The following is a 13848-nucleotide window of genomic DNA, read 5'->3' on the forward strand; positions in this document are numbered from 1 at the left end:
GCATATTTGTCCGATCACGAACTGCACGGCATAGCATGGTGACGACGACGGGGAAGGCTAAATGCCAAGCTACTGCGACAAAGCTGAATGATCCAGGGGACCTGCCTAATCCGGATGTCCGCAAGCTCGGAACTTCCTATCAGGGCGGCACGAGCGGGACTTCAGCGCCGTACAATATCCAGTAGTGTGTGCGATGGCGACGCTGCCCCCACCGCCCAAGGGGATCCTGGTAATTATTATTATGGTTGTATTTATCAACGTCGGACGGATAGCAGGCTCCGCCTACCGCCTACCGCCTACCGCGCAGGGACCTCCTACAGGGTACGGCGACGACGTGCTCAGCTAAGGAGTTGCACACAAGACAATCTTGAAAAGCAGATCCAGAGTAATACAACCACAGCTGCGATCATCTGCGCTTGTTTCTTCTAGGTAGGATACTAGATCGATCACAAGAAAAGAGATCTTACGTCAAGGAAAAGAAAAGTAAAGGAGCAAAGCAGGGTAGAGATTTCGGCAGCTAGCTTAGCTTCGAAGCGTGGATTTGGTGTAGGATCAATCGTAAGAAGACGAATATGGATAGTGTCGAGGCCGGACTGAGGTCAGGTATGGTGAGTAGTACAGAGGAAGGAAAAAGAAAAGAACGCCTCACCTCAAAACCCACATTCAAAACTCTGGATCCAAAACCCAACCTATCAATCCGATATCCTACTTAGCATGCGTTCAAGGTCAGTAAGGTTCCTTTAGGAAGGAACCTCGCCGCCTAAAGAGAAATGCAACCCTCGGCGTATATCTTAGCGCCGAGTCTTTATAGTCTATGTAAGGAGGGGCGGAACCCGTTCTCCTTACGAAACTAATAGGTGTAAGCATCTAGGTAAGCACTCGGCGAGTGCGGTGCTTGGAGTAGAACTCCAAGGTGGTCAGGAAGGCCTGAAAGTCGGCCGGCTTGCTGGAAAGAGCTTTGAGGAAGCTGTTGGCTTCGGGGATGGTACTCGGTGGGGTCCATGGTCGTGAATCCTTAAGGAGGGTGGTTTTTTTTTCTCTCCTCCCTTTTTCTCCTTCCCTTTTCCCCCTTGGTCTTCTCGCTCGCTTGAGGGAAGGATGGATGGAAGGGGGGTTTAAAATAGCAAACTGCGAGAGGAAGAAAAGGAAAATCATGAGTGGTGTTTCTGAGAGGCGATTTACATTATTGTTTAACGACAGACCAGATGACTCCCTTTGATCATTACCAACCCCGCATGTCCGCAGCAATTATTTCACCGATCCATCTAACTCGCCGGGTATCGAACACAAACAATCCAGAATTAAGCAAAAGGAAGCTGGTTTCAAATGAACCCCGATGGTACCTATCAGAATCCCGCGCCAACGAAATCAACCGAATATTCATGTCCCGAGAAGGAAATGTCTTCACATATAGAAGCTACCAGGATGATCTAGGATAGACTCTTGTCGCTCGCGCTAGAAGGGCAGTCCAACGTAGGACTGCGCTCTATTTCGGTATGGGTTGGCGTACGACGAGTAGAAGGAGTGACCGAGCCTGAGGATGATGGGAATGGGTCTAACGAGTCCTTGCGTGCCGAGCCCTGACTCGAGAAAGCTAGACCTGACGATCTTGTGGCCGAGTTAGAGCCACGGGTCGAATAGCATTGGGCTGGCGTGTGTATGACCGACGAAGAGCCCATGTATTTGCGCTCGAACTCATCCATATCCAGACCACTATTTCCTTGTCCTTTCAAATCCTGTTTTCGGAATTCCCGAAGGTAATCCCTACTTTCCGATGAATTTGGGCTCGGGGTAGTCTTTCTGGGCTCAGTGCAACCGAACAGCTTTCGAATGCGTTGTTTGATAAGACGAAAGACCGGTCTAAGAGGCGGAACGCAGGCACATGTAATTCCGAAGCTTACTTCTGCCATCGAGCAGTTGAGCGGCGCAGCACCTTCATCTATACCCGAGTATTAGATAGACACGAGAACGAATTCGTGGGAACAATCTTACAGGTAACGTCAATCCCACCCAAGCCCTTGAGTTGACCGAGACGGAAGAGACCTGCCAAACAACTCCTGTCGAAACATATCAGTACGGGTATATACGAAACATCATGTCCAGACCTACACCAAGCCAATTGCATATAGACCAGACAATTCGATCTTTTGTCGTTGAGGCATGGCGGATCTCCAAAATACCGGAATAGGCGCTCCCCACAAGAGAAAATCCGAAGCGACGTTGAGAGCCGAGCTGACGTAGAAGAACAGTCTGATGTTGATGCATTTTCTGCGCGGTATCGACCAGTTCCAAGAGCCTTCTGGTGGGGTGCATGCGAAGACGACGACGAGCACAAAGATGATTGCTTGTATCACGATGGCGACCCCCAAAACATACATCAATCGGCGAAATATCTTTCCGGGGAAGATACGAAGGTAGGAGGCGATAATTGACAACTTCGTGAGAGAGGTTGCTACTGCGTACGCGCTGTAAGCACCATAGTTCAGCTTGACGAGATGCTCAGCTGCTCTGAAGTTGAACGTTGGAATTCGCACGATGATCCAGATATGGGTTCCGAGCCCTCTCTTTGCCCCTACGATGATGAAGCCGGCGAGGACGACCATGAAGAGAGTAGCTGCGAGCATGAGATCTAGAGAGCATGGGATCAGCACTGCCAAAGATTGATGAGTTAGACTGGCCGATGCCTTGGGGCACGGCGGCAGACAACGCGACACGGCCGCAGAGATGGGACAAAAAAAGTTCGGCTTTGCCGACAGGCGGGAAGGGAATGAATACTCACAGTCGTCCAACCCAACTGCGCTCGTCTTGCCCCGACGATTAGCAGGAAGCTTGACGCAGAGACGGGCGCTGAGACGAAGCGAGGTCATCCCAACAGCCAGGATCATGAGGAAAGAGGCAGTCCATATAAGGGGGTGGGCGAGCGACTTGTCGAGGGCCAACTGCTCATCAGTGAAGACCATGTCGGCACCGAATGGGGTAGCAGGCTCGGCCATTGCTGGAGGTTTCGCGTTCGTGAGAGAGAAGACGGGTATGGTGGCAGGGTAGCAAGGTCGAGGTCGAGGTCGCGGTCGAGGTCGCGGTCAAGATCGCGGTCCAGGTCACGGCGGGAGAGAAGAGGTGATGTGCTGTGTGCTGTGTGCTGTGTGCAAGATTGGGACGGACGTAGGTATGCAGTGGGTACTAGATGAAGTACAAAAGAGTGACAGGCGGCGAGGCCGAGAAAAAGTTGAGATTTATCGATCGTAGGGGTGATGATGGAGGAGAAAAGACGTCACTTCACCTCTTGGGGTTGAGACGAGATGGGCGGTAAGAGATGAATATTTCCTGTCGCCGCATCGCCGTCGCCGTCGCCTAGTCTGGTCTGGTCTGGTCTAGTCTAATTTCCACGTGGGAGGAAGGAACGCAAGGTAAGGTGAGGAGATATACCACAACAAGACACACCCACAACCACAAAAATCCAAAAACCGAGATCCTCCTTTTGCTGCAGAGAAAACACTCGCAACTCGCAACAGTAAGGGAATCGTCGCTAAGATATGAGACATGGACGAAAGCACGCGTTCACTTTTCGTATACAAGGCAAGAACATCAACCAAAAAAAAAAAAACACCACATACAGATCCAACAGCCACCGTTCTTGAGCGTAATTCAATTGGCTATCGATCGACATACAAGAAGCAACAGAGTTCCACAGTACATAGGAAACATTATGGAGCATAATTTCGTTGGCCTTCATTACTACCATGACCACCTTGACCCTCCAGAACAGGCTCCATTGTGTCTGTCTATACAAGAACTTTCGAAGGTGTCTGATCTTGAAAAATACTTACAACAACGCCCATGGTATATCTACCTCTACCTGCCATCCAGAGATCGTTCCTCTGTCACCTAATACGAGGTTTGGTAATTTGGACACCGAGTTATCCAGTCTCTATTGCGACCGGGTCTGCTTTTAGTGTCTTTTCCAGCTCAGCATATTCCAACGGGATGCCAACACCTGCATATGTCAGTCTCAGATCTATCCCTGCCAAACTCTCTAACCATTTCATTATCTTCTTCTAGTGCGAGCGGCTGCCTCAGGCAAATTCATCAAAACCTTCACGGATAGGCCGCGGCTGATCCTCCTTGCTCTCGTGGTTTATGAACAAGAACGAGAGGAGGACGACAAGAGCCCCAACCCAATACAACGCGCTGGAGTATTGAGTGTTGAGGATGATTTGACCGATCAATGACAGTGGGATTGTCATGGATAGTCCCACTGTTACCACTAACGGAGTTGTGAGGAGCATGGCGTAAGCCCAAGCATAGTCGCTGATGAAAGACGATGCCGAGTTCAGCTGTATCGATGTCAGGAATGCCCGCCCAAGCATGCTTATAGAAGTATACTTACCAGTACGATGGCCCATATCTTCCCAGTAGGTGGCAGACCAAACTCTTCAACTCCAGTATAGTGAAGTATGATAAAGCCCGGCCACATGAAAATGACATTGAAAAGCCCAACCAGTCCGAAGAATAGTGGCATGTTCACGCGGTCTTCATTCCCAATCTTCTTTTTCATGACAACGGTGTAGATGCCGTACATAACAGCACTTCCGAAAGCCATGGCGTCTCCGATTGCTATCTCTCCTTGTGACTTGTGGGGAAAGTTCCCACGATTGTCGTCGTTATCCTCACCAGCAAGATCCACTGATGAGATCAAAACAATCCCAGCCAAGGATGCCAAAACTCCAATGAGTTTCTTATATGAGAAGTGCTCGACCCGCACCAGAGCCCCGAAGACCAGTGTCCAGATACTGCTCGTAGATGTCAAGATCGTAGAACTGGCCACGCTGGTATATTCCAAGCAAGCCGCAACCAGATAATTGGCTCCAAACCAAAGAAGGCAAAACTCCAGACTGAGCCATGCCGTCTCTGGTACACTGAGCATTTCTTCCGGAGGTTGAGGCTCTCCCGTCAATGTCAGAGCTGGACCGACATCATTGTCCACCAGAAGTCGGGTCTGAGAAGCTGACATGGAGTCTTCGACTTCGTCATCGTCCCTAGGCTTGCTTCCAACTGGCGCATAATCTCCCTTGCCTTCCCAAAATATCACCAAGGAGTTCTTGATATGTGAGAAGCCATGTTCATGAGATATCCGGAGGAATATGGGGATCAACGAGATGGCGAAGAACGAGGTATTGATATAGGTGACGAAGTAGGGCTTGGAGTAGGTTTTGTCTGCGAATATATACTCGGAGAGTGTCAGCAAGTCACAGCTGGCCTAGAAGCAAGTATATAACTTACACTGGCCAAGAAGTTGGACGCGGTCCACAGAATCACTGTCACTAGCAGCAGGAAGATTCCCAGGGTTCGGCGTGCCATATTCTCCAAGCCAACGAGAGCCCGAAATCCTCTCGGCTTCAGCGGCTTCAGCGCCGGCCTCACGGAAGCCGCCGACTGCCTGTTGTGGTACTCCATCGATTGGTCTCGGGGTAACTCTTCAGCAGCCACCCCGAGCAGCACGGGAGGCTCTTGTGCACTCATGATATTCCCAGCAAGCGTCGTTGCTTGCGTGTGCAGCTCTTATCGTTAAGAGGACTTAGAAAGTAGATTTGTTAAGCTTCTGTCATGGGGGTCGGAAAGTGACGAATGCTGGTGTCATGGAAGGGCCAGCACTATACGTCTCATTAGGCATATATGATGATGCACTGTGTCTATCATCCGAGATCGATTATGTTGATGCAGGACTGGCAGAAGATCATAGGTAGGAACGACAAATGTTTGGCAGTGCGTGAAGTAGGTATTTCGAATTGTGGTGGTGGAATCTCTTGGACGAAACGTATCTTCGCTATCCCTGCACTTGTACCTATTCCGCACTCATACCCCTTGTTTGCGATAGGCGGGCAGTTCCGATACGGCTTTCCGGCGATAGCTTTGGCTGGCACTGGCAGCCCAACCATGTCATGCTCTATAGTGAGCATAGTACTTTACTCTTGACTTCATGGGGTGAGCTAAATAAAGTCGTAAAACCAATTTCCGTTTCCTCATGCAGTGCAGCCTGGCTCTTATACTTCGTATAAATATATATATATATATATATATATATATATATATATGGTATACATATATATGTGTATGGCATGAATGATTATTCCCAGCGAAGATAAAACTTGATGCGTTGCGAGGCTATGATTTTTTGCAGTTCAAGTTACACCCTTGATCAAGCCGCAATGAGCCCGAGAAAGACGAATGTTAAGCGATGTTGAAGATACCGCGAAGGTAACACAGATCCACTGTGTAAGTTTATATATGGATCGACTTATGGTAGCTAGTAGTAGCTGTGTGAGAGTCTACACGTGCCTTACCATGACGACAAGAGCTTGAAAACACACTGCCAGGAGAGTTCTCCAGGTTCCATGAGACTAGACGTTTCCAGCATCACCTCTCACAGGCCAGACCAACAGAAGGCGACAAGAGAGCCTTCTTGTAAAACCCATTATGCATTCTGTATAGACAAGGAGACGCAGACACCAAAACGCCAATACTGATTCCTATGTACACCCGAACTTTGGTTGGCCGTGCCCGCCCATTACATGAGCGTGGCTCCGGAAAGGTGCCCGGTGCACAAAACGCAATTCAAGGCCGTTCCGAAGACCAGGAAAAAATGGGCAGGACGCACGTAGAAGGAAAGAAAGAAAATACCCCGTCTGGTTCTTCTTCTCTAGCATGCGCAACCGTCTCTGTCGTTCTCGATGTGGATGTTGATGGGGTCTGAGAAGTCGCCGCTGAACTCCTCGGATTCTTCTTGGGCTAAGGCGTTTCTTGCAATGACTGTAGAGAACTGTTAGTAAGTGGAAGGTCAGACCAGAGGAGATGTAAGAAGACTAACCCTCGAATGCTTGTTCTACGTTGATAGCCTCCTTTGCACTAGTCTCGAAATATGGAATTCCGCCTTTGGACTGGCAGAAGGTCATGGCCCGTTTCGACGATATCTGAACCAATATTAGCCAACGTCCCCACGGCTTCAGCGTCTCAAACATACCACTCTCTTATTCTCCTCCACATCGATTTTGTTTCCCAGCACGACCTATACCAATTAGCCCCAATTCCCACTCAGCTTGTGCCATAGCTCACAAAAGGAAAGCTATCGGGATCTCGAGGGGAAGCCTGGATCAGGAACTCATCCCTCCAGCTATCAAGCGTGTCGAAACTCTTCGAGTTGTTCACATCGTACACCAGAACACAGCAGTCGGCACCTCTGTAGAACGCTACACCCAGCGATTGGAATCTCTCTTGGCCTGCCGTATCCCAAAGCTATGTCCCATCAGTAATCCATCCATGTATGTTCCAACGAGGGAGGTAGGGGCCTCACCTGCATAGTGACAAGTCTATCGTCAACCAACACTTCTTTCGTGAGGAAATCCGCCCCAATCGTCGCCTTGTAACTTGCACTGAACTTCTTGTTGACCTGCCCAATCATCAGTCCTCCATGTCGGCAGGCAATGTGTTATGTGCAGAAGTCTGGGGGTCGAAAGGAGGGGGGGGGCATGTACATATTGGTTCATCAAACTCGTCTTGCCGACACCGCTATCGCCCAAGATAATGACCTGCATACCCAGTTAGCTCTGCACTCAAACAGACACATACAGACACAACTGAGCGACCATAGGCCTCCTACCTTGAGCAAAACCTTCTTTCTGGACGCCATTGTGAGGAGAGAGGCTGGAGAGGGCGGCTGATGCGCGATCACAAGGACAATAAGGATATCGGCCTTCTTCCCTCTTGTCCTATCAGCCCTGGGATTTTCTATTAAACCCTCTAACTTCTCAAATTTCTGACTCAGGACTAGACAAGAGGTGGTTGCAGAGCGGAGATAATATCAATGCTCGAGGAGGTGGATGATTATGAGGGAGCTCTCCAGTGCACTTGGGGTTCACCGCTTACGGAGCGACCAGAGCTCATGACAGGCCAGCCCCCCGAAACAGCAGCCTTACCTCGTTACAAGCTCAAAGTTCAGCCTTGGACTAAAGTCACTTTGCAACAAGCACCATCCTAACGTCTTCTAGGTAAGAAATGTAGGTTGTAATTTAGACCTTGCATCTACTGTATCTGCAGCATACACAGGCGCAACATGACTTCGTGGCGAGATGAGTATATTCGGAACCTGCAGGAGCGGGACCAGCGAGAGAGAGCCAGCTACCAGAGGCTCGACGCCGATTTGATATCTGCCTGTACGCTCCCCAACACCTCTTCGAACTTTACAGCCTAATGCAGTAATATATAGTCACGAACCTCCTAGACCGAACAGCAGAACTCGAGGCCGAGAAAGCCGCACGTACATCCGCGGAGACCGCCGGCGCGAAACCGCGAGATCCAACCACGCCGGCGAGTACGAACGATAATACGGCGCAGATAAGATGGGACCTGGCAGAAGCACTGCGCTCGAACGGGCAATTTCAGTCGCGAATCAAGACCGCCGAGGCTGAGCTGAGCAAGCTGAAAGTCAAGAGTAGATCCGAGTCCAAGCAGGTGGATGAGCTGTCTAGGGAACGTTCGTACCTCGCCCAGAAGCTGAAGGATAGGGATGAGGAGTTACGGGGAAAGACAAAGCTCTTAGATGTAGGTGTGCTGTCGGGCAACAGGTGGATACATGGCTTACGTATACGAGGACGTCCATGATGAGGTTATTTCGCTCAACTTGCAGCTGAATTTGTCTGAGCAGAAGGTCAATGGTCTCAAGGCTGAGAATAAGGAGTTAATAGACCGATGGATGGCCCGCAAGGGTAGGGAAGCGGAGGAAATGAACAAGGCATTTGGATGATATGCTTCTATGGCAGACGAGGCTTGGGTATCATAGTGTATTGATTCAGCGCGGACTTCCACCGCTAACGCTGTTTTCGTTCACTGTTAGTATTTTACATTCTTTTCTTCAATTGTCGTCCCTCATCAATCTTTACGCACGCTCCTTCACAACTCGCTGTATGGACATGAAAACCGACCGAATGATAGGATCACGAGCGTAGCTTGCTCGCAGCGCTGATTTTGTCAAGATGGCCTTGGTCCTTCGTGGCGATGAAGTACTGACCAGTGCCGTTCGTCCAGCTAATATCCTTGTCGAAGAAAACACCAGTAATCTTGTTCTGAATCAAATTTGCCAAATCGTTCTCGTTGCGCCCATTCCCAACGGCGAATGACTGCAAGGAGACGATATGGCATCCATCTTTGAGGTCCAAGAACAGATACCGGAGCGCTTCGTTGGTTTCAGAACTGAAAACCTTGTTGTTCACCAGAACGACATCTGCTTTTCGTAGCGCAGCTTTGATCACATCGTTTTCCAGAAAGTCGCCTTTTTCAAGATGAACTTTGCCGGTCTGGAGTCCCCAGAGGCGGCAACGGGCAGCAAATTCAGCCAGTTGCTTATCTGCGAGTTCACAGGCCTTCGGCATTATCTCACAGCCCCAGCTCTCACAACCGAACTGCAGCGCGGCCTGCAAGACGACACTTCCAACGCCAGAGCCCAGATCCACGAAAACTTGGTCCGACTTGAGCCCAGTCTCGCCGAGGACTCGGCTGACGAACGGACAGAGGAGCTCGCCGTAAGTGTTGTCTTTTGCGGAATAAAATTGTAACAAGTCAACCTGGGGCGAGACAGCTCGATCGTAGCCTTGTCTTAGAATGAACTCGATCATATTATATGGGAGATCATGCAAATTTTCGAGGTTCTTGGCCAGTGAACCATTCTTAAAAAGGCTTCTGACCGCTTTGTTATAATTCTCGACTGCGATTCCGAATTTCTGTAGCGTCTCTTTGCCTAGCCCCTTTGTTCCTATTTCGTTGTTTGCTGCCTCCAGAGGACGGAGGGTACTGCTAAACGCTTTGGCTTGACTGGCCGTTAAGTAAACATCCCGCACAATCTGGGCAATTTCGCAGATCTCTTTGATTGAATCAATTTTGTCTTTGCCAGGGATGAGATCAAATCTGCATCGTTCAATGTCAGCTTTGGTCATATAATTGCCATGGATATGATAGTCCAACCTTTCCAGCTGAGAGGCACCCGGGTACTGCAAAAACACTTTAAAGCGCTTCAAAGAAGATTTGGGGCAGCCATCCTTGTTAATAGGAACCGCATCCATAGCATGGATCATCTTGAACCCCCCACCATCAGCTTCAGAGAAAGCTTCCTTGCGGCGCAAAGTCCTCCTGGAGTCAACAGGGTGATCATTTTTCTGGCGCTTGTACTTGTTTGTGTCGAAGGGCCTACCAAAGATGCCGTTCTTATCCCCGCCATCTTCATTGTCATCGCTGTCACTTTGAACACGTTGATCTGCCTTGCGCTTCGGAGGTCGCAGATGGGAGGACGCGTGCTGATCTGAGGACGGAGCAGGACTGGCGGTCGAAGATGAAGGAGACACTCGAGCTGGTGTGGCTTGTGATTGCTGAGATCTCTGAGGAGGTTCATGTCTTGGTCTCTGGGCAGAGGGTAGTGCTGTCGGCTGCACTTCACTTTGGACTCGAATTGTTCGGACTACCCCCCTAACAGGCTTGATGCCAGAATTCTTGTTGCCGAAGAGATTCATGTTAAGGACTGCCGGTTTGGATAATATGTGCCAATATCAAAAAAAAAATATGCGCCGTAAATACCCAAAATCATAAAGAGCGTCGTGAAGGTGTTGTACTGATATCTGTACGGATATAAGTGGATGGTTTGTTTTCGTTGCAGCCTCAGGTACTAGTTATACCTCCGTAGGTTCAAAACAACCCCGACGCTACGTAAGAAAAAGGGGTCCCTGGGGGTCAGGTGGGGTCGGACCGGACTTTTTCCGGACCCTTCCATTTTGTCTTTGTCTGCGAATTCAGGTAACGAGAATCTCGGGTGGGCTCTTACATCACTCAACATCGCCCTCATGCCTTTAGGATGCTCTTATGTACGGGTATCATTCTGTTGGCGAATGCCATCTACAACTTCTCAACGCCAAATCCTGCCCCTCTAGGGATCTAGCCCAAGTTTGTACCTCCGAGCGCCTGTTATCCGTGTTCTATATCATAATCGCATTCCCTATTTCATAGCTTGGACCTGACAGCCTCAAGTCTGTACTTGACGTCCTTAAGGACCTTGGTCGCAGGCTTCCAATCATCAAACTGTTTCAATAGCTCTGTTGTCTCATGATCGAGCTCCGTCTTTACAAAGTCTTCTTCTAGAAGACCCCGCATTATCCATGGCAACATATATGGATTTGCGTTGGTTGGGATCTCGTACTTCTTGATATCCAGTGGGACATCGCCTACCGAAGTTGTCTCCAGGGCGTACTCGACCGCAAGGCTATGTTTGATTAGCGAATACTCATTAATGGCGAAATCGCGTACGCACTCGTAAACATTTCCATCGTCATAAAGTCGTGAATGGCCCTCGCCGGTATACAGACTACCTGCGAGAGGCGCTGAAAGTTCTCTGATGAGCCCATGGTCGGATACACCAAGGTTGCGTAGCTTCAGTGCAAATCCGACGAGATGTGAGAGGCTGCCACGGAGTTAATGAGCTGATCTTAAAATTCAAGCAAGGGTAACGTACAAGTCAGGAGCATGTATCCGGCCATCGACAAAAACTGCTCTGAAAATGTAAGGATGGCTGACTGTAGAGAATATGGAGGACTGGTCGATGTTAGTGCTTTCTGTCAATGGGAGTTCGGTTTTCGTACCTCCAATGACACCAGTTGGTCGTCAATAGAACCGCAATATGTGACTCTAACCCCATACTTCACAGCCACCTTGAGAGAGTCCTCATATCGTTTAGACACGGTACTGTGGGGGTTTGCAAATTCGAACAACTCGCCGGCTGAACCACTGAAAAGCCTAGACTTGTAGTCCGAAAAGGGACCCAGCGACACTCCGGCCATTGCACAAACTCCAATCTTCCCCGTTGTCACGACGCCAAACTCTATCAGTTTAGCTACTAGCATCAGCGCCACAGGAACTCCCTGCGAATGGCAAGAAACTAGCACGAAGTCGGCCTTCCTGACATGTTCAATCCAGTTGAGCAAAAGCTTCCACAAGTTATCAACCCGTTCGGCAATCTTGCCCTCGCCCTCGAGTGCTACTTTCTCGATTTCGCAATCAACAGACCCGTTCTGATCTGTCCATCTCCTGATTGCTTCCGCTCCATGATTGGCAAATCGAATAGATGTACCTGTTGGCTGACCAATTACTGTTCTAAGGAGAGGGGCGGGGAATAGACCGTGAATGCCGATTGCAAGCGCTTTTTTGATCTTAGGTGGCTCTTTTGTGAGAAAAACGTGCTTCACAGGTTTCTGCTGACCGCGCAATAGTAGCCGGGAGATTTGTTGTAGTATCGAGGGATTCTCTACAAGTCTATAAGTGCTTCTCACCGAAGGTATAAGCAGGTTCGGGGGCGAAGTCTTTGCTTTTGATGGTGCAGGGCTTGAGGGATTTTTGGCTATCGATGCCGCGGCCTGGTTTACTGTCACCGCAGCATCGTTCTCGGTCGACTGTGGTCGTCCTCTTTTACTCGACTGCCATTTCTTACTTTCTTTAACAGTCGCCGTTTTCGCCGGTTGTGGTTTGTGTTGAGAAGCATCTCCAGCGACTGCAACTTCGCCAGAAGCTTCGGGTTTATTCGGCATTGTATCTGTCTTCTTGGATGGTTCAGTGGACCAGAACGCCCAACTTGAGCCAGCAGCCGGGGCACCCGGGACTGGCTTAGAAGTCGTAGGAGTCGGGGCATCGGCCATAGCAGTTTCTTGGTCATCTTCCGGGACTTTGACGGGAATCTCTTGTTTCGGAGCTTCCGTCGCAACTGAGGGTGCTGCAGTTGACCATAGGCCAAACCAGGAGCCTGATGCCGCGGGCGGTATAGTTGGCTTTGAAGCGTCTTCTTCCTGAGCAGCTACTACAGGCTCAGTGACCTGTTCTTCGACTGTTGGCATATCCCCAATTTCGACGCTTGGGGCGATCTCAGGCGCTTTATCAGGGACAGTCGGCACCTCTCCTGTAGGTCTGCTAAGCCAACCTCCCAGCCAACCTGACGATGTTGCAGGTCTCGGAGGATCTTTACCAGCCTGTGGTGGGATTTGAATTTCAGAAGACTTCTCTTGAGCTTTTAGGGCCTTTGCTGGTGCCTCTTCGGCCGTAGATACTTCTCCCGTCAGGGAAGAAGGGTCGGATTTCCTTTCATTCTTGTCTGTTGGTCCATCAACGTCCATAGTTCCTCCCATGGTGATTTCTAAAGTCTCCTTGCTCTTCCCAAGATACATTGAAGGTGGCCTGGTAGTTGAGATAGAAGGTCTCGTGGGCGGGGATTTCTTGGGCTCAAATCGACTTAAATCCACGGTTGATGAGTTCGTCGGCTTGTCTGCAAGGATCGATTCCCTTGCTACTTGAGTGGAGGCCATCGATTTCCTAGGCCAAGTGCCGTACCAACTTGCCCTCGTTTTAAGCTGCGCATGGTGTCAGTCAGGCAATACTGCACGGTGAGATCGACAGACAGGTTTAAAAGAGCTCGACTCGGGCTTGACGCCCTTCAAACGGGTCGGGACTTCATCTTTTGTACCCGGAATGTCGCTTGAAGTCTCGACTATAGGATTCGAAGGCTTCACCGTGGTCGGGGAGCTTTCCTCGAGTGGCGTTTGACCTGAACTGCCAGCCGGATCATTCTCGCTGGGAGACTTCGTTCTGGCTCGTTTTGATTTCCTTAAAGGGCCCATTAAACAGGATGGCACACGCAGACCTGGATCCACGCCGAGCGAGCAATAGGTTTGAAGGGGACGTGGCGGTCGTAAAAAATCAGAGGAGATGCACTACCAGACAGATGTCTTTCTTTGGACGGCTGGATTGTATCTTGCGGGTGACTTGGCAGCC

At 49.8% G+C, this 13848-nt stretch overlaps 6 protein-coding genes across 6 annotated transcripts; 1 reads left to right on the forward strand and 5 right to left on the reverse strand.

The window, feature by feature from the left end:
* Window positions 1–1430: 1430 nt before the first annotated feature.
* Window positions 1431–2993, reverse strand: L3040_004314 (uncharacterized protein; the record flags this gene model as incomplete). Its single annotated transcript, XM_007288910.2, has 4 exons — window positions 1431–1939; window positions 1993–2057; window positions 2110–2629; window positions 2780–2993. 4 exons carry the CDS (start codon window positions 2991–2993, stop codon window positions 1431–1433), a joined length of 1308 nt encoding a protein of 435 aa, XP_007288972.2.
* A 1080-nt stretch (window positions 2994–4073) lies between these two features.
* On the reverse strand, window positions 4074–5520 carry L3040_004315 (uncharacterized protein; the record flags this gene model as incomplete). Its single annotated transcript, XM_007288909.2, has 3 exons — window positions 4074–4334; window positions 4388–5227; window positions 5281–5520. The coding sequence occupies 3 exons, from the start codon at window positions 5518–5520 to the stop codon at window positions 4074–4076; spliced, it is 1341 nt and encodes a 446-aa protein (XP_007288971.2).
* A 1177-nt stretch (window positions 5521–6697) lies between these two features.
* Window positions 6698–7684, reverse strand: L3040_004316 (uncharacterized protein; the record flags this gene model as incomplete). The annotated part of the gene is made up of 7 exons (XM_007288908.1): window positions 6698–6807; window positions 6866–6968; window positions 7019–7063; window positions 7111–7290; window positions 7349–7444; window positions 7530–7583; window positions 7655–7684. The coding sequence occupies 7 exons, from the start codon at window positions 7682–7684 to the stop codon at window positions 6698–6700; spliced, it is 618 nt and encodes a 205-aa protein (XP_007288970.1).
* Window positions 7685–8107: 423 nt separating this feature from the next.
* L3040_004317 (uncharacterized protein) lies at window positions 8108–8797 on the forward strand (the record flags this gene model as incomplete). Its single annotated transcript, XM_007288907.2, has 3 exons — window positions 8108–8207; window positions 8261–8595; window positions 8645–8797. 3 exons carry the CDS (start codon window positions 8108–8110, stop codon window positions 8795–8797), a joined length of 588 nt encoding a protein of 195 aa, XP_007288969.2.
* Window positions 8798–8987: 190 nt separating this feature from the next.
* On the reverse strand, window positions 8988–10553 carry L3040_004318 (uncharacterized protein; the record flags this gene model as incomplete). Its single annotated transcript, XM_066154550.1, has 4 exons — window positions 8988–9954; window positions 10012–10037; window positions 10136–10173; window positions 10238–10553. 4 exons carry the CDS (start codon window positions 10551–10553, stop codon window positions 8988–8990), a joined length of 1347 nt encoding a protein of 448 aa, XP_066011936.1.
* A 484-nt stretch (window positions 10554–11037) lies between these two features.
* On the reverse strand, window positions 11038–13694 carry L3040_004319 (uncharacterized protein; the record flags this gene model as incomplete). Its single annotated transcript, XM_066154556.1, has 5 exons — window positions 11038–11296; window positions 11345–11494; window positions 11546–11625; window positions 11673–13427; window positions 13476–13694. 5 exons carry the CDS (start codon window positions 13692–13694, stop codon window positions 11038–11040), a joined length of 2463 nt encoding a protein of 820 aa, XP_066011937.1.
* Between the last annotated feature and the right edge of the window lie 154 nt (window positions 13695–13848).

This window comes from Drepanopeziza brunnea (genome assembly GCF_022702325.1).
Source record: "Drepanopeziza brunnea f. sp. 'multigermtubi' strain 214-2 chromosome Unknown ctg6, whole genome shotgun sequence".
NCBI lineage: Eukaryota > Fungi > Ascomycota > Leotiomycetes > Helotiales > Drepanopezizaceae > Drepanopeziza > Drepanopeziza brunnea.